The following is a 19,916-nucleotide window of genomic DNA, read 5'->3' as shown; positions in this document are numbered from 1 at the left end:
CTCCTCTGGATCTGCTCCATCAGGTCCATGTCCTGTTGAAGGCTCCAGAGCTGGACACAGTACTCCAGGTGAGGTCTCAACAGAGCAGAGTAAAGCATCACTACTGCATGAGTGTTCTTTATCACCTTGAATGCTTGCTATTGCCCAAGGATATCAGCCTATTGCCCATGTTGAATCCTTCCTCCCACTGCCTGCAGGACTGTTCATATTCCCAGGTGATTTCCTGGAAAACCCAGCCACTTGGCAGCTTGGTCAACAATGTGCCTGAAGCAATTCAGGAGAGACTTTGCACATATCCATGCTTTAGATGAATTCCTGTGCTACTTCAGGAGGCTGTTGCTTGGCATGATCATAGATTCATAGAATGGTTTGGGTTGGAAGGGACCTTGAAGATCATCTAGTTCCAACCCCCTGCCATGGGCAGGGACACCTTCCACTTGACCATGTTGCTCAAGGCCTCATCCAACCTGGCCTTGAACATCTCCAGGGAGGGGACATCCACAACCTCCCTGGGCAACCTGTTCCAGTGTCTCACCACCCCCCCCGGAAAGAATTTCATCCTAATCTCTAGGCTAAACCTACCCTCCCTCCTCAAGCTGAAAGCCATTCCCTCTTCATAAAGGGTTCTTTCTTTTTCTCCTGTTTTGTCTGGTTTTATGTTTTGTTTGGTTTTGTTTCTTAATGTGCAGTTCTGGCAGTACGGAGAGTGGGTGGACGTGGTGATCGACGACCGGCTGCCATTCCTGAACGGAAGATACCTGTCTGTGCACCCTCGAACCTCCAATGAATTCTGGCCATCCCTGCTGGAAAAAGCATATGCCAAGTAAATATACCTGCTCTGATCTTCCTCCACAGCTGAAGGCTTCCTGAATGCTTCCCTTACTTCCTGAATGTGTGCCCTTTAGGGTGGCAAAGCTGGTGAGGGGTCTGGAGCACAAGCCCTGTGAGGAGAGGCTGAGGGAGCTGGGGGTGTTTAGCCTGGAGAAGAGGAGGCTCAGGGGAGACCTCATTGCTCTCTACAACTACCTGAAGGGAGGTTGTAGCCAGGTGGGGGTTGGTCTCTTCTCCCAGGTAACCAGCACCAGAACGACGGGACGCAGTCTGAAGTTGTGCCAGGGTGAAGGGTGCCAGTGAAGAAGTTCCTCCTCATGTTGAGGTGGAACCTCCTGTGCTGTAGTTTCTATCCATTGACCCTTGGCCTATCCCAGGGTGCAACTGAGCAGAGCCTGTCCCCTCCCTCTTGACCCCCAGCCCTCAGATATTTATAGACATTTCTTGAATTCTCTCTCAGTCTTCTCCTCTCCAGACTAATCAGCCCCAGGGCTCTCAGACGCTCCTGATAGGACAGTGCTCCAATCCCTTCATCATCCTGGTAGCTCTCTGTTGGACTCTCTCCAGCAGATCCCTGTCCCTCTTGAACTGGGGAGCCCAAAACTGGATGCAATTTTCCAGATGAGGTCTCACCAGGGCAGAGTAGAGGGACAGGAGAACCTCCCTGGCTCTGCTGGACACACTCCTCTGAATGCTCCCCAGGATCCCATTGGCTCTCTTGGCCACAAGGGCACATTGCTGACCTCTGCAGAACCTGCTGTCCACCAGGACTCCCAGGTCCTTCTCCACAGGGCTGCTCTCCAGCACATCACCTCCTAACCTGTACTGCTGCAGTTTATTCTTCCTTCCCAGGTGCAGGACTCTGCACTTACCCTTGTTGAACCTCATCAGGTTCCTCTCTGCCCAGCTCTCAACCTGTCCAGGTCTTGCTGAATGACCACACAGCCTTCAGGCATATGCCCATGGTTAAAGACACTGAAGAGAAATTCCTGTGCAAGGGCTGGTATGAAGGGCTGGAATTTGGCACACATGCTCTCCATCAAGCTGGTGCAACATTTGCCATGCAGTTAAGCAGAGCTGATGAAGAGAGGCAATTATCTGGGCTTGTTTGGTCAGGAATAAACAAATGTGAAAGCAGCATCTGAGCAAGCTCAGGAGTAGGATACATTTTGCCCTGAGATAGCTCAGAGAAGTTGACTCAAGGTTCAGGACCAATTTGCTGCATAAGATTTTAATTACAAAGCAAACCAAACCCCTAATAAATGGAAGTTGCAAGCGATGCTGCTCGTGAGATTCCCATCTGAGCAGTTTTCTTGTTTCCCCCTGTGCCCACGACAAATTCTTTTCATCAGTGGAGGACAAGGACAACCCTTCACGATACAATTAGCTGCAGACTTCATTTGATTACATTCATTAAACGCAGCGACTATGGCGGGGTTTAACAGCATGCTCTACCTGCTCTAAGTACAGCATGTTCCAGCTTATTTGCTGCCTCAATAAAAAGCACACAATAAACCCAACAAGGACTGTGTTAGCAATATTAAATTATCACCCTGTTACTGCACTCTAGCAGAGTGAATTGGGAGCAGTGATGAAAACTCAGAATCATAGAAAGGACCTCCAAATGTCATCCAGTCCAACCTTCTGGCAGTCAGCAGGGACATCCCCAACTAGATCAGCCTGCCCAGAGCCCTGTTGAGCCTCACCTTGAATATCTCCAGGGGAAGGGCCTCAACCACCTCCTTGGGCAACCTGTAAAAAAAAACCTTGTTCCTTTCTTGACTTGGGGAGCACAGGCAAATACTTTCACCTCTCTCTTCTTCCTATCCCTCATTTGCAAAAGGGATGCTGGCCAAAAAAAACCCCAAACCAAACCAAAACAAATGGAGTTACGATCAAAAACGATGTAGAAACTGACAGCTCTGCTCCAGCTGGTGTGAATCATCACCCTTGGCTCCCTTTTCGTTCAGAAGAAGGAAAGTGGATACTTCAAAATGAGATGTAGCTCATCTTAAAATGCCTGTGCTGGCCTGAGGTGCACCCCATTCTTTTCCAGGCTGTAAGTGACTCTAGACAGCTGCTTCTGATGTGGGTGGATGCAAAGGGAAAAGTCCCTCTTTGCCTCACTTATCCCATGGGACAGGTGCTGTGTCTGGGAATACATTCCAGTCACATTCCCTTTCTTGTCCTGGCCAATTGTCTGGTCCCTCCAGGTTCTCCCCATACTCTCCACCTTGATAACCATGTCCATTTTGGGAATCATCACTGGACATTATTTATTAAAACAGTGTAAGGCCTAATTAACTTGGGTTTGTTGTGGGTTTTTTTTGTTGTTGTTGTTTGGGGGGGGGTTATGTTTGGTTTTGTTGTTGTTGTTTTGGGAGGTTTTGTTTTGTTATTAGTTTGTTGTGGTTTTGAGAGGTTGTTTGGTTTCTTGTTTTCTTTTTTCAGGTTGAGGGGTTCCTACCAGCACTTGCATGGAGGCTACCTTTCTGATGCTTTAGTAGACTTCACAGGTGGAGTCCAAGTGCAGTTTTCTTTGAAGGATCCCCCTCCTGACCTGGAGGAGATACTGAAAGCAGCTGACAGATCTCAGTGTCTGATGGGGTGTAGCACCTCAGGCCAGGTGAGTCACAGCATGACTTCTTGGTTTGCATAATGCTTGCTCTTTTGAGTAGCAGAGGGAGCCCACAGGCACTCTCAGAACGCAATAGTTACAGTTTATGGATACCTGAAGAGATCCTGGCAGTAGAAAGTAGAGAGGGTTATGCAATGAGGAATTGAACCCAGCCAGCAGCCAATTCTCAGACTGAATCCAGAGCACAGCACTTTTCCTTGCTAGTAAGAAGAAAAATTAGCTCTAGCCTAGCTGAAACTAGGGCAGGAGTATAAAGGCTTTTGGGGTAGATGTTGATGGATTGGTCTGTCAGAAAACAGCCTGTGACTTCCCTCCTGGCTAACTCCACTGCAATAGAGTGGTTCCTCTTGCAGCAGGGCTGATTTTGGCCTCAGAGCTTTGTGATCAGTTGTGGCAAGGCCAAAATGCATCTCTCTCTCTTCTGTGAGAAAATGTCATTAGAGCATTAAGATTTGTAGGCTCCTGGTGTTAACAATGGGAACTTGCAAAAGGCTTTGTGATGCTCAGCAGGTCTTGCTAAAAGGTTGCCAAGGCTTCCCTTACAGCACCTAAAGGAAGACTTCAAAGGATGTGAAATTGCTTCTCTAGTGCCTGGTTCATCAGGACACAAAGCTTGGCTGTTGAAAGCAAGACAAGGCTTAGCCCCTTGGCTAGGTGGCTGATGCTGAACTGTGGGTGGCAGGGAAATTCTGCTACTGCCCCAATTCTGGTCATTCTGCAGTTGCATCAGCTCTGGACCACTGAGGAACTTGCAAACAAGTGGAGGTTTGTAGTTTTTGCAGATTTAGTGGCCTGCTTATGGCTGCAGTGGGGACAACAGGCACGTTCCTCTGCAGCCAGCATAGCTAGCACAGGCTCACAGGATGTTAGGGGTTGGAAGGGGCCTCCAGAGATCTTCAAGCCCAACCACTCTGCTGGAGCAGGACCAGAGAATCCAGCACAGGTCACACAGGAACACATCCAGATGGGGCTGGAAAGTCTCCAGAGAAGGAGACTCCACAACCTCTCTGGGCAGCCTGTTCCAGTGCTCTGTGACCCTCACAGTGAAGAAGTTCCTCCTCATGTTGAGGTGGAACCTCCTGTGCTGTAGTTTACATCCACTGCCCCTTGTCCTATCCCAGGGTGCAACTGAGCAGACCCTGTCCCCTCCCTCTTGACCCCCTTTTTATATAAATATAAAATATATTTATAGACATTTCTTAAATCCCCTCTCAGTCTTCTCCTCTCCAGACTAACCAGCCCCAGGCCTCTCAGCCTCTCCTCACAGGGCAGTGCTCCAGTCCCTTCATCATCCTGATATCATATCTGAGATGCTGCTGGGGTCAAAACCAAGTCCCTTTTTGCTGTGCCAAATTAACAGTTCTGGGAAGTGATGGCCATGCCTTTGCAGCATGGCAGAGAGCTAAAAGCTGTGCCTTCTCCCTTCTGCAGCTGAAGAGGAACATAGAGCTGAGAAATGGGATTGTGCAGGGTCATGCCTACACTGTCACAGGAGCTGTGAAGGTAAGATCAGAGGCATGTTCCTGCCTGGTGATCCCCCCACAGGGCAGTCACACTGCTGTGCCACTCAGAGCAGTTGTAATCAGCTTCATGCTTAGGAGGGATTGTTGAAAGCACAAAGTTCAAGTTCCAGGAGCTGGAAGGATTCTGGCACATATCTGGCAGGATGTCTGAATCCTGTAATGTTCAAGTGCAGTGTGAATTCCCTTTTGTTTTCACAAACTCACACAAACATTCAGGTTGGAAAAGACCCTCAGCATCCCCAAGTCCAACCAACAACCCTACTCTATAAGGTTTACCCCTAAACCACATTCCCAAGCACCACATCCATACCACCTTTAAACACATCCAGGCTTGGTGACTCCACCACCTCCCTGGGCAGCACATTCCAATGCCTGACCACTCGTGATGGGAAAATTTTTTTCCTAATGTCCAGTCTAAACCTACCCAGTCACAGTTTGAGGCCATTCCCTGTTGTTCTATCCCTAATTACCTGTGAGAAGAGACCAGCACCAACCTCTCCACAAGGCCCTTTCAGGTAGTTGTAGAGAGCAATGAGGTCTGCCCTCAGCCTCCTCTTCTTCAGACTAATCATCCCCAGCTCCTTCAGTCACTCTTCATCAGATTTATTCTCCAGGCTCTCCTCTGCACTCACTTCATCACCTCCACATCTCTCCTGTATTGAGGTGCTGAAGTGTTTTGGGACACCTCAGGAGCAAATGCAGCATTTCTGGGTTTTTTTCACTCCATTCTGATCTGCTCAGAGTTTGCTTTTCTGTTTCAAATGGGAATAGAAGCACTGGCTGGAACTGGAGTTTTTGTCCTATGATGCAGACTCAAGTTTGTTCAGGTCCATCACAAGCTGCCAAAAATCACTGTGTCAAAATTGCATAGCTCTCTGGTTCAAGAACAGCATTTACCTATTTTTGGAACCTGTTCTACTCATGCAGAGCTTCTCCTGGCTAGATATTGATACTGCTGAGCTGAGAACAGGACCAATTTATCACACAAAATTAAAAAACAAAACAAAAACAAAAAACCAAGGGATTTTTTTACAACCAGAACAGGGATTGCCCTGGTAAGCTGTAGTGCATACAAAGAGAGTTAACAGTGAGCAAGGCCAAGAAGGAACCCAAACAATGGCTGTGCTAACAAGCCAGATAACTACAACACATTTTAATCTCAGAACCCACAGTGTGTTGGAAAAGGGGTGGTTTTGTTTTCCCTAAGCTGTTTTCTCCCTCCCTCCTCCCCCCCCCACCACCTTCTTTAATGGTTTCCTGCATGAGTTTGGCTTTGATTCAGAGCTTCTCATGCCATGGCATTCTTGATGCTATCGTCAGAGCCAGTGTGCTGCTTCTCACTTGCTCCTATCCAAGAAGCTCCAAAGCTAAAGGATGGGGATAGCTAGGCTATAGAGAAGGCCCTAATTGGTTGTCCCCAAGGCAAGGATGGAAGGATCCTGAATTCTACTGGAGAGAAAGCAGGCTGCTTCAGCTTCCTAACGGGAGAAATAGTCTTTGCCCCACCTTACAGGACTGCCAAGGCATCCAGAAGGGTCCTGTGGGGAAATGATTTGGAGAAGCTGGGCAGGGGCTGGACCTTTGGCTGAGAAGAGTCTATCATGGTGTTTGCTTCCAGCACTGCCTGTGAGCACAAGGAGAGCCAGAAACAAAAGGTTTCCTTCTCCTTTCCACTTCCACCACTTGGGCTTCACTGGCAAAAGTGAGTTGCCTCCTGCTTTAACCAGTAACAGCAAGAGGAAGAAAAGCACCAGGCAGGCCAGCTGTTGGAACCCACAGTACTGCAGATGCAGAGCCACAGCTGCTGTTTGTCATCATCTCTCCCTGCTGACTGTTGACATTCACTCCAGGCAGTCTGGTGACCTCATTCTTCAAAGTCCCTGCCTTTGCTGACTCACAGCATCAGATGTGAAGAGTTAGGATCTGGACATTCCCAGGGCTGTTGAAGTCATGCAGTGTGGCAGGAGTGCTGCTGCTTCCCTCCCTGTCAGCTACTCACCCTCCTCCAGAAAGCAAAATGGGCTTTTGGCTCCCCTGCTTCACTCCCTTACAAGGTGGCAAAAAGCCCTGACTTTTAGCTGCAGTGAAATGAGATCAAAAATTAAACCAGGTCTGCAAGGTATAGGAAAAGATCTTTTTTTATAACCTATCTCTTCACTTCATATTATAACTGCAAAGACCTGTGGCTGAGTTTATTTTTTTTTCTTCCCTCTTTACAGATACCCTACAAGAATGGCTGGGAACACATCATCAGGATCTGGAATCCATGGGGCCATGGGGAGTGGAAGGGGCCCTGGAGTGATAAGTATGGTCTTAAAGCCTTAATCTCATCAGGAGAATCACTCTTTTATAGGCTTATGGTAGAGGACCTCTGCTTTGCACCCACTAGAATGAAGCAGACATTTCTAAATCAGTTCATTACAAGAATTATTTCCCTCTGCAAAGCAGCTGCCCACAGAAGTCTAATCCAGGGAAAACCAGTGGAGCATTGATTTTATGTGTGCTCTTCACTAGGTCTGGCTCAGGTACCCTCTTCTTGTCTCTATGTACATCTTTCTCTGTGTAATTCCAGAGAAGTGATGGATGAAAGAGTTGCTATTACCTAGAGGAAGCTCTGGCTGTGCCCCTAGTCACTGACTGGCTGCTTTGATTGAGTTTAACCCCCAGCAATCTTGCAGCCACCTTCTTGCTTCTCCCACCAGTCTGAATCAGGGATGAGGATAGTTAACGGAGCCCATGAGAGGAAGGCAGCATTTTTAGGCAGCATCACAGAATCAACCAGGTTGGAAGAGACCTCCAACATCATCAACTCCAACCCTAACTAATCAACCAGACCACGGCACTAAGTGCCTCATCCAGTCTCTTCTTAAACACCTCCAGGGACACTGACCCCACCACCTCCCTGGGCAGCACATTCCAATCTCTCTGTCTGTGAAGAACTTCTTTCAAAGATCAAGCCTAAACTTCCCCTGCACAGCTTGAGACTGTGTCTTCTTGTTCTTTTGCTGGTTGCCTGGGAGAAGAGCCCAACCCCATTGAACACAGAGAGACCAAAAGAAAAAGGCTTCTTGGTTATTGCAAAGTGGTACTGGGTGGCTCCGAATTATCTTCTGGATGTCTCAGGCAGCTTTGGAGGGGCCAGGACCACTTCGCTGCTGCATGCCTGAGCTAATTTCTCCTTCCTGGGGAAAGGAAGGGCACAGAAGATGACTGCAACAGTGTTTTGTAAAGAAAGAGATGTTAACTTTCCTGCTGTGATTGCATCAGTGCTTTTCTGGCTAGAGAGAATTCATGTGTGTGTCATTCTTAAGCGATTTAATAGCATCCCACCTCTCCCTGTTGCTAGGATCACTCACAACTTCTCTGCTGAGAACAGCCAAGCTGCTGTGTTGTGTCTGGATGGGCTGGTGGGCTGTGCAGACGTGGTTGAGGCTGAGATAATAGCTATCTGCTCAGACAGCATCCTCCCAGGTTTGGTTTGGGTTGTTTTTGGAAGGGTGAATTGTCATCCTAAGTGTAGGAGAAATGTCAGTACAACACATTTCACAGGTAAGCTGCAGAAATCAATAAACTATTGATTCCTGCTCTGTTTATTTATCTTAAACTCTGCAGAAAGTACAATTAGCACTTCATTACAAACAGGCTGCTGGGAAACTACACATCTGAGTGGTTAATGTGCCCTCTGCATGTCAGTGTAATATCAGCACCTCAGAGTGCTGTATGCCTTGATACCTCATTAACCTTTCCAGCATGGGAAAAGGCTACTGGGGCCTGGAGGGCAGAGACAGGATTCCCCATGCTAGGGTGGGCAGCTCAGATGGGCACAGCAGAGGCACAGAGGCTCTGTTTGCTGGCCTTGGCTGTGAAGGGATCACAGGATCACAGTATATCAGAGGTTGGAAGGGGCCTCCAGAGATTGTCAGATCCAACCCCCCTGCCAGAGCAGGATCACTTAAAGTAGTCTGCACAGGAATGCATCCAGCTGGGTTTTGAAAATCTCCAGAGAAGGAGACTCCATAACCTCCCTGGGCAGCCTGTTCCAGTGCTCTGTCACCCTTAACTGTAAAGAAGTTTCTCCTCATATAGAGGTGAAATCTTCCATGTTCAAGCTTGCACCTGTTATTCTGGTCCTATTACTGTGCACCACCAAAAAGAGCCTGGCCCCCTCCACTTGACACCCACCCCTCAGCTATTGATAGACATTGATCAGATCCCCTCTCAGTCTTCTCCTCTCCAGACTAAACAGCCCCAGGGCTCTCAGTCTCTCTTCACAGGGGAGATGCTCAAGTCCCCTAATCATCCTCGTGGCTCTCCCTTGGACTCTCTCCAGCAGGTCTCTGTCTCTCTTGAACTGGGGAGCCCCAAACTAGACACAGTATTGCAGGTGTGGTCTCACCAGGGCAGAGTAGAGAGGTAGAAGAACTTCCCTAGCCCTGCTGGCCACACTTTTCTTGCTGCACCCCAGGATCCCATTGGCTCTCTTGGCCACAAAGGCACATTGCTGTCCCATGGAGAACTTGCTTCCACCAGCACTCCAAGGTTTTTCTCCATGAAGCTTCTTTCCAAGCATAGTCCTGTTCCCAGTGTGCAGGTTGCTCACCCTTTCTGATCCCTTATGCCTTGACAGGGTGGATAGGGGAATGGGCTGGCCAGAGAAGTGGAAAATTGTGCCTCATATCTGCTTGTTAATTTGTTCCTCTTTGCAGCTCTCCTCAGTGGGACCACGTTGAGCCTCAATGCAGAGAAGCCCTCCTCAGAAACAAGGATGATGGAGAATTCTGGTATTTCCCTATCAACATTTCTGTCTATCTGGTTGTCTGTTCATATTCATTATGGAAAAAGAAAGAGAATCATTTAGGCAGTTATCTGCTCTGCATGATGGCTCAAGGCACCCTGTGTTAGCTGTGTGCAAACAGCAAAGGGGAGCTTGTCCTGACCCCATGCTTTCGGAGCAAACAGGACTTAGGGGTGGCCAAGATTAAGTAACAAGCTAATGAAAAAAAAAAAAAGTGCAGTAAAACTCCAGCTCCTTGAGGCCAAGTCATTCTGTCACACTGCCCTTCCCCTCCTTGAACCCTGGCCTGACTGGTGCTTGGAGGGGACAAATGGCTGAAAAGGTCATAGACCTTTGTACACTTGGCTGCTCTGCAGCTCCTTGTGGTATTTCACCCCTTCTGATGCCCTCAGATTCAGTTCAGCCATAGAATCACAGAATTGTTAGGGTTAGAAGAGACCTCAAGGATCATCTAGTTCCAACCCCCCTGTCATGGCAGGGACACCTCACAATAGATCAGGTTGCTCAGAGCCACATCCAGCCTGGCCTTAAAAACCTCCAGGCATGAGGCTTCCACCACCTCCCTGGGCAACCTGTTCCAGTGTCTCACCACCCTCATGGGGAAGAACTTCTTCCTAACATCCAACCTGAATTTACCCATTTCTAATTTTTTTCCATTCCCCCTAGTCCTATCATTACCTTGACACCCTAAAAAGTCCTTCCCCAGCCATGTGTGAGCCATCCTTTGGCAAAACTGTTGATAGCTGGTGCACACCTGGGGCTCTGAGGAAAGCAGAGGAACAGCAGGCAGGGCTTGAGCAGAGCATGAGTGTGGGGCAGGACACTGTGCAAGAGACAAAGCAAGGTGCAGTGGCAGAGATGTGCTGGAGATGACAGGGCTCCACCTAGGTATTGCTGAACACAGCCTGCAATTTCCCTGGGGCTTTAAGTGCAGTTAGGATACCCCAAATGCAAGGTGAGCTGACCAGTTCTGCAAGGTATCATCCAGGTCAGCTACAGCCTGCAGTACTCTCTGGAACCCCTCTTTTAAACACATTTTGGGGGGTGGGGGGGGGAGGTGTGTGAAGGTGAGTACCTTGTCTCCAAACCAAAAATGAGATTTTTCTCCTTCTCTGCAGGATGTCCTGTGAGAACTTCCAGGAGCAGTTTGCCTGGCTGTATATCTGTAACAGAACACCAACATTTTTGGAGTTTGGAGAGCAGCCCTACACAAGGTGGTCTGTGGACAGGCACATCAATCTGTGGAACCCAGCCCTTGCCACGGGCAGGAGCAACTCTTCCCCAGGTAATGAATGCTCACTGTGGCCACCCAGGCTCCCTTTCTCCTCTGGTGCTGCCAGTAAAGCATTCACTGAGCATGGAATTGCAGATGGATTGACTGCCAGTTGTTGCTGCCTGCCCTGCCCCATCACAGCACCTAGCAGCTCACCAGCACTGGCTGCTGAGTTACAGCAGGTCACACAGGAACATGGCCAGGTGGGTTTGGAAGATCTCTAGAGAAGGAGAATCTCTCTGGGCAGCCTGTTCCAGGGCTCCAGCCCCATCACTGTAAAGAAGTTTTTCCTCATGTTGAGATGGAATTTCCTGTTTGAATTTACATCCATTGCCCTTGTCCTGTCACTGGGTATCACTGAAAAGAGCCTGGCAACTTCTTTTTGACACCCACTCTTAAGATATTTGTAGTCATTGATCAGATCCCCTCTCAGCCTTCTCTTCTCCAGACTAAACAGCCCCAGGGCTCTCAGTCTTTCCTCATAAGAGAGATGTTCCAGTCTCTTCATCATCCTCATAGCCTCTGTTGAACTCTCTCTGGTATTTCCCTGTCCCTCTTGAACTGGGGAGCCCAGAACTGGACACAGCATTCCAGATATAGTCTAACTAGGGTTGAGTAGAGGGGGAGGAGAACCTTCCTTGACCTGCTGGATGCTTCCTGTTAACCAAAACCTTGGCCAAGAAACAGCCTTTTGTCTCTGGTGCTCAGTACTCTGTTTTGTCCCTCACAAACACTAACAGAAAGGAAAGAAGTGGATAGCTTTGGACCATTTTGTCTTTCTCTTTTCTGTGGTTATGATCTCCAAGCCACAGTCCTTTTCAGCTCAGTCACTGGGTGGGGTGGCTGTTTAAGAATCCCTGCTTGTCTCTCCTGGGGAAATTGTGCCATGTAGGTAAAGGGGTTTAAGGAACCTGCATGACTTTTATGACTTTGCCAGAAATTTCTAGAATGATCAATGTGCAATTAGTTCAATTCCTGATTCCTCAACTCCTGCTGGTAACGTGGGGAGGCTGCATTGCTCTGTTTTGTGGAAAGAATCTTGGAGCAGTATCTACTTATACTTCTGGGACCATACGAGCAAGACCTAAGTAGGCTACTCCTGGGACACATGTGTGGCTACTCTTAATCTAGTAACACTTTCTTGGCAGGTGAAGTTTCCAGCAACCCTCAGTATTCTTTCAAAGTGCCAGATGATGACCCCAAACCCTATAATGTGCTCATTTCACTCATGCAAAAACATGCTGAGGAGGATGCAAAAACCCTGAAGATTGGCTTTTTCATCATCAAGGTGAGCACAAGCAGATATGACAGCCCAACAACAGGCTCTGTTGGTTTCTGTACATCAAGTGAAAGACTAAATCACCTTTTGAGCTGCAAAAAGAGAGCAGTCAGTATCTGAAGTGGATTTCAGGATGCCTCCTGTCACAGACCATCACAGCAGAAGTAGAGCTAGGCAGGCTTTGTTTCCTTTATTCGTGCCTTAAGAGAGGGAAGGTTGAGCTTTTAGTTGGGTAGCATCCCAAAATAGTCCTGGAAAGCTCAGGGACTCTCAAGGATGCTAGACATGTGTCTTTGTTGTAAGGAGCGAGACAGATGCTCTTCACCCCTTCCCAAAGGAGTAAAGAAAACACTCCATACAGGCTGGGAAGGAATTGGAAGTTCAGATGGAAGTACTCTGCATAGCTTCAAACAACAGTACAAGGCATATACAATGCACAAAGCTTCATAGTCCACCTCGGCCTCTACGAGCTGCCAGCCCACCGCTTGCCTCAGGCTCAGCCTGGGCTTTTGGTCTGAGGTGGTCTCCTACACAAGAGCTGAAGGGCAAGACCAGAATAGATCATTACTAGAGGTGCTGTGGAGCACCTGGTGAGTGAAGGAAAGGGGACAGTTAAGCTGCTCTGTCATGCCATAGCTCATGGTAATGTAAGGATATTGGTACAGACCCAAACAGCAGCTTACATTACAAGGGCTTGCATGACAGCATGAGAGGGAGTGGACTGAAGCTTGAGGAGGGCAGCTTTAGACTAGAGATTAGGAAGACATTTTTTACAGTGAGGGTGGTGAGACACTGGAACAGGTTGCCCAAGGAGGTCATGGATGCCCCCTCCCTAGAGGTGTTCAAGGCCAGGTTGGATGGGGCCTTGAGTGACCTGGTCTAGTGGGAGGTGTCCCTGCCCATGGCAGGCGGGTTGGAACTGGATGATCTTTAAGGACCATTCCAATGTAAAACATTCTATGAATATAAAAAAATCTTCTCCCGTGGATACAGACCAAGTATTTTAACAGGAGAGCTGATTTAGCAGCTCCTCACAGCCAGGCCAGTGTCCTGCCCTGGCAGCAGCAAATGCCAAATCCCTCATACTCAGCTCTGGTGAGGCTACAACTCAAGTATTGTGTCCTGTTTTGGGCACCTCAATACAAGAGAGATGTGGAGGTGCTGGAGCCAGTGCAGAGGTGGGCAATGAAGCTGGGGAAGAGCCTGGAGAATAAATCTGATGAAGAGAGACTGAAGGATCTGGGGATGGTTAGTTTGAAAAGAGGAGGCTGAGGGGAGACCTCATTGCTCTCTACAACTACTTGAAAGGACCTTGTGGAGAGGTTGGTGCTGGTCTCTTCTCACAGGTAATTAGTGATAGAACAAGAGGGAATGGCCTCAAACTGTGACTGGGTAGGTTTAGACTGGACATTAGGAGACATTTTTTCCCATCAAGAGAGGTCAGGCATTGGAATGTGCTGCCCAGGGAGGTGGTGGAGTCCCCAAGCCTGGGTGTGTTTAAAGGTGGTTTGGATGTGGTGCTTGGGGATCTGGTTTAGGGGTGAACCTTATAGAGTAGGGTTGTTGGTTGGACTTGGTGATCCTGAGTGTCTTTTCCAACCTGAATGCTTCTGTGATTTCTGAGAAGCAGCACAGTTCCCTCAGTTCATTTCCAGTGCCTGGCCTCAGTGCCTGAGGGCACTCAGGGGGTGGTGTCTTTGTGTAATGGTTTATGAGGGGTTTTCTCTGTGCAAGCAGAGCGCAATTGCTGAGCTTCCTGTGGCTTCACTCTTCCTCCCTGGACTTGCTTTCACTGCCATTATTCATTAGCAGGATCAGTCACTGTTCAGTACCTTTCAAGGTGCATCAAATTGTTGCAGTGAAGTACAAAAGAGGCAGGAGGAGAGGGGAATGTAAACCAGACTGGACATATCTGATAGCTCTGGGAAGCCTTCGATTAAAGGCAGACGTGGAACATTAATAGGTGGCTGTGAGGGAAGTTTAATGTTGTGTGATAGAGCTGAGCAATGTAGAGAGGCTGATTCTTATCTCCCACTTGTTTTGACTCCACTGAGATATTAATCTGCTTCTGCTTTTTACCAGAAGGAATGTGGAATGAGACCCACAAGTGAAAAAAAAAAAAAATGCATTGCACCATTTATCTCTTTGCTGCACTGCTCAAGATCTGACCCATAATACTTGGCAGTCCAGGTACCTCCCAGCTGTCTGTAACAGTAGTCATTTTTTTTCCCCCCTTCCCAAAACAGCAGTTTTCTGTTATTTTCTCCCAAAGGCATGGCTCATAAATAACTCTGCCATGCTGTATAACCACCCTAAATGGAATTTATACAGGCTGATGTATTTGGGGGGAATGTGTTTAGTAAGAGTTTTTTATTATGCTATCTTTACATGTCATCATCCTAAGAGCTGCTGCATCAGATTTGTTTCATCTCAGCAAAAATACTGCAAGATCAGATCAGAATATTTTAGAATCATAGAATTGTCAGGGTTGGAAGGGACCTCAAGGATCATCCAGTTCCAACCCCCCTGCCATGGGCAGGAACACCTCACACCAGATCAGGTTGCTCACAGCCACATGCAGCCTGGCCTTCAAAACCTCCAGGGATGAGGCTTCTACCACCTCCCTGGGCAACCTGTTCCAGTGTCTCACCACCCTCATGAGGAAGAATTTCTTCCTAACAATCTGAATCTATCCATTTCTAGTTTTGATCCCTTCCCCCTAGTCCTATCACTACCTGACACCCTACAAAGTCCCTCCACAGATTTCTTGTAGGCTCCTTTCAGATACTGGAAGGCCACAATAAGGTCTCCTCAGAGCTTTCTCTTCTCCAGACTGAATAGCCCCAACTCTCATAGCTGTCTGTCTCCATAGCAGGGGTGCTCCAGCCTCTGATCATCCTCATGGCCCTTCTCTGGACAGGTTCCAGCCCATCCATATCCTTCTTGTAATAGGGGCTCCAGAACTGGATGCAGTACTGCAGGTGGGGTCTCACCAGAGTGGAGCAGAGGGGGAGAATCACCTCCCTCCACCTGCTGGCCACACTTCTCTTGATGCAGTTTTCTTGTGACACATGCTTGGAGGTTTGGGTCATGATTCTTGGGTTTAAGAACTTGGATGTCATAACCCATGGAGGTGAAAGTCCTCCAAGTACCAGAGCGGTGCGGGGGTGGACTGGAAAGTGCAATTTTTTGTTATTTCATTGCCAGAATGCCTGCATCTCCTCTTTATAAAGGAAGTCCACTTTATAAAGCCTGTGACCCCTCCTTCTCTCCTCCCTGCTCCCTTCCCTGTGCAGACTGCTGTCTCTGGTGATGTGGGGGAGTGGGCCCTGGTGCTGCTGGCAAGCTGATTTTCAGCTGTGTCATTTGAGCCTGGGTAGGGAGGTTTGGGGGGTGAGGGGGTGGGCATGTGAGGCCTGGGGTTTTGTCCTGCTTTGGGGGGAAGGTTTTGGGAAGGTGATGGCCTAGTGAGGTTTTTGGAGAAGCCCAGACTGGAGATTTGGGCTGAATATGAATGGTTGGGTATGTTTGTATGTTTTTATACTGTTATACTTAGTTGTGAATACTCCTTCCATTTAAACTTCCAGTCCTTTCCAGTCCTATGTGTTGCATTTTCCTTACTCCTTTGGAAAGGGGTGAAGAGCACCTGTCTCCTTCCCTATAAACCCAAGACTTGGAAGCATTGTCACCTGAGGGAGGTGCTGAGCTGACCACTCTGAGTCATGCTAGATCTCAGGGACGTTGTAGTATCATCCTTCACTCTTTCATCAACTCCAGTCTGCTTCATGTTAATTCAAGTTCTCTTCAAATCCACTTCTGTGCATTCTGCCTTCTGTTTCTCTCAGTTCTTCCACCCTTGTGCGTTTTTGCTGTGTCCCTGAGCAAAGCCTGTCTCCTGGGTGGGCTTTCCATGCCATAGAGGAGGTTAAGGCATGTTAGATGCAGTGTATATTTAGGGAGCTGAGGGTAGGAGGGTGCTGCAGAGGGACCTGGACAGGCTGGATCAATGGGCTGAGGCCAGTGGTATGGGATTCAACAAGGCCACGTGCAGGGTCCTGCACTTTGGCCACAATAACCCCATGCAGCACTACAGACTGGGGGATGAGTGGCTGGAGAGCAGCCCAGCTGAGAGGGACCTGGCAGTGCTGGGTGACAGCAGCTGGACATGAGCCAGCAGTGTGCCCGCTGGCATGGAAGGCCAATGGCATCCTGGCCTGGATCAGGAATAGTGTGGCCACCAGGAGCAGGGATGGAATTCTGCCCTGTACTCAGCACTGGTGAGGCCTCACCTCGAGCACTGTGTGCAGCTCTGGGCCACTCACTGCAGGAAGGATCTTGAGGTGCTGGAGCAGGTCCAGAGGAGAGGAACAAGTCTGGTGAGAGGGCTGGAGGGAAAGTTGTATGAGGAAAGGCTGAGGGAGCTGGGGGTGTTCAGCCTGGAGAAGAGGAGACTTAGAGGGGACCTCATCACTCTCTACGACTACCTAAAAGGAAGCTGTAGTCAGGTGGGGGTCAGGCTCCTCTCCCAGGTAACCAGTGACAGGACAAGAGGGCATGGTGTGAAGCTGTACTAGGGGAGGTTTAGGTTGGATATTAGGAAGGAGTTCCTCACAGAAAGGCTGATCAGGCACTGGGATGGACTGCCCAGGGAGGTGGTGGAGTCACCTTCCCTGGAGGTCTTTAAGAAAAGCTTGGATGTGGCACTTGGTGACATGGTTTAGCTGCTGTGGTGGTGTTAGCTCGTAGGCTGGACTTGGTGATCTCAGAGGTCTTTTCCAGCCTCAATAATTCTGTGATTCTGTAGGGCTGCCACGGGGGACTCGCTGATTTCCTTTGGTTGCTGTCATGAAGGGGAGCTAACCAGCTCTATGGGCTTTGTTGTTTTCTTTTTTTCAGGATAACTCTAAAGTTCTGAAACAAATCTTTTCCCTGACTCGAGATGTGACCAGCTACTTCACCTTGAGGCCAGGAACCTATGCTGTCCTTCCTGCTGCCACAGAGGACCAGGAATTTGAGTTTCTCTTACGAATCTTCACAAAGAATCCTGGCAGCAATGAGTAAGATTATAACTCCTCACAGGCCCCAAGGCTTACAGCGTGCCAGGGTTTAACAATGTCATGTCAGGATAACTAATGTGGCCATTTGCTTTTGACATACCCTAGAAGCATGTTGGGAAGCTGCAGCCTGAGTGTTAAAGCACCGTGCTGAGGGACACCAGTCAGATGCACAGGGGTGACTGCTGCAGAACAAGGCAGCAGCTCTCCTCCAGCCACCAAAGGGCTTAGCTTTGGTACAAAGCATGAAACACTTATTAGAGATGCATTTCTCCAGCCAGCCCTGATTGTGGGGAAGTCTGACTTCACTGAAGAGAGGACTGAGAGCTTGTTTTCCCAAACAGCTGCTGTGTAGTTTCTTCCGTGCCAGCTGGACACCAGCTAAATCAGGCCCCATTCTGCTCAGACCTGGACCTGGGGAAGCAAAGAGCAGTGAAAGGCCTTGATCCCTTCACCCAACCAGATTGGTGGGGCTGCTTGTGATTAAGAGAGGGGCCTGGAGGATAAGTTTAGTGGAAAAATGGTATTTTAGTTGATTGGAAGGCAGCTGTTATCACATTTTCACATGAATGTCTGGGTGTGCTTTATGTACAGAGCAAGGCCCAGCATTCAGCCTTACCAAATGAGCTTCAAAAATCAGATGTGCTGTGGCTTTCCTTCAGAAGACTTCATAGTGGAGCTGATTGCAGCTCTTACCTCATAGGCCCATATCTTAATAATGAGATTGCTTTCTAGGCTTTGGCCTCTGGCAACAATAACCGAGAGCCAAGTAAGGCAACTCCTTAGTTATGGAAAACAAACAGGTGAAGTCTGTGCCCTGGGCTTGACTGCCTTCAGCATGATGATTCATGCCCAGGGCAGCTCAGTCTTGAGAGGTAGCACGTTCCAGGACAGCCTCTGGCCCTCACAGAATCTCTTGAGCTAGGCCAAGTGTGGGGGGGTCCCAGTCATACCATGTAATAGTGCAGATGCTATGAAGATAGCACCTGGCTTGCTTTATTTCCCTACCACAACCAGAACCTGGAGAATAAATCCAATGAAGAGCAACTGAAGGAGCTGGGGCTGGTTAGTTTGGAAAAGAGGAGGCTGAGGGGAGACCTCATTGCTCTCTACAACTACTGAAAGGACCTTGTGGAGAGGCTGGTGCTGGTCTCTTCTCACAGGTAATTAGGGATAGAACAACAGGGAATGGCCTCAAACTGTGACTGGGTAGGTTTAGACTGGACATTAGGAAAAATGTTTTCCCAGCAAGAGTAGTCAGCCATTGGAATGTACTGCCCAGGGAGATGGTGGAGTCCCCAAGCCTGGATGTGTTTAAAGGTGGTTTGGATGTGGTGCTTGGGGATCTGGTTTAGGGGTGAACCTTATAGAGTAGGGTTGTTGGTTGGACTTGGTGATCCTGAGGGTCTTTTCCAACCTGAATGCTTCTGTGATTCTGTAAAAACTCAAGCACTGAATGTTGGTACCAAGTGAGCCTCAAGAAGGAATGGTGACCCCAGCTCAAATTCAGACAGTCATAGAATCACAGAATTGTTTTAGTTGGAAAAGACCTGACATCATCAAGTCCAACCATCAGCCTAAGACCATCATGGCCACTAAACCATATCCACAAATTTCTTGAACAAAAGATGCTGCCTTTTAGTAGCCCAGATGCTGTTTTTACTCCTGACCACTTGACTAGGCAAAGGTGAACTTTATCTGTGAGTCAAGGCCAAGCAGCCTTATCTTCTGTGAGGTGAAGTTAGTCTTGGCACGCTCAGAGTGAGACAGGGTAGCCTTTCAGTGCTGCTGGTGCCAGCAGGGCCAACTCAGTGGAGGCAGCAGCCCCAGGGCAGCCAATGACTCAGACCTGCTTGCACAGAGAGACCCAGGAGTGGTGCAGCAGTCCTGACTGCGCTGGGACAGACTGGGTGGTGTGAGTGTTGAGCATCCTGGAATCATAGAATCAATTGTCAGGAAGGGACCTCTAAGATCATCCAGTTCCAACCCCCCTGCCATGGCCAGGGACACCTCACACTAGATCAGGTTGCTCACAGCCACATCCAGCCTGCCCTTCAAAACCTCCAGGGATGAGGCTTCTACCACCTCCCTGGGCAACCTGTTCCAGTGTCTCATGGGAAGAATTTCCTCCTAACATCCAATCTGATCCTGGGGGGCTGCAGGCTGGGTGAGTGCTCCTCATGGTGCCTGACTTCTGCCACATCTGCAGTTCAATGCTCTCAGGAGGCCTTTTCTCTCCTAGTTTGACTCTTGTACCTCTTTTGTAGGAACTCAAACTCACTGCCCAGCCCAGTGGTGCCAATGGTAAGATTCTGTGAAACCTGAAGTCGACACTGGTGGTAGTGAATGCTTGTCAGAGAGCTGACCATCCTGTAGCCAGCTCTACTGACTCCTTTTCTTCCTTCCCCACACACTAGACACCACTCTGCTCTTCTTTCCTTTCCCCACCCAGTACCTGTGCCAGAGTTCAACTCCAGCATCCTATGACCTTGCTGGAAGAGCAGGTGACCTGTGGGGTACCTC

At 48.7% G+C, this 19,916-nt stretch overlaps 1 protein-coding gene across 1 annotated transcript in view; it reads left to right on the top strand.

The window, feature by feature from the left end:
- Positions 1 to 19,916, top strand: part of LOC128980689 (calpain-13-like) — a 67,557-nt gene that overhangs the window by 20,643 nt on the left and 26,998 nt on the right. The window contains exons 4-12 of the mRNA XM_054399163.1: positions 690 to 823; positions 3,283 to 3,457; positions 4,901 to 4,972; positions 7,212 to 7,297; positions 9,699 to 9,773; positions 10,906 to 11,072; positions 12,209 to 12,348; positions 17,236 to 17,396; positions 19,661 to 19,697. Coding sequence (XP_054255138.1) covers positions 690 to 823; positions 3,283 to 3,457; positions 4,901 to 4,972; positions 7,212 to 7,297; positions 9,699 to 9,773; positions 10,906 to 11,072; positions 12,209 to 12,348; positions 17,236 to 17,396; positions 19,661 to 19,697 — 1,047 coding nt within the window. The remainder of the gene's footprint in view (positions 1 to 689; positions 824 to 3,282; positions 3,458 to 4,900; positions 4,973 to 7,211; positions 7,298 to 9,698; positions 9,774 to 10,905; positions 11,073 to 12,208; positions 12,349 to 17,235; positions 17,397 to 19,660; positions 19,698 to 19,916) is intronic.

This window comes from Indicator indicator, chromosome 2 (assembly GCF_027791375.1).
Source record: "Indicator indicator isolate 239-I01 chromosome 2, UM_Iind_1.1, whole genome shotgun sequence".
NCBI classification, from domain to species: Eukaryota; Metazoa; Chordata; class Aves; order Piciformes; family Indicatoridae; genus Indicator; species Indicator indicator.
This window is presented reverse-complemented; position numbering and strand designations above follow the sequence as displayed.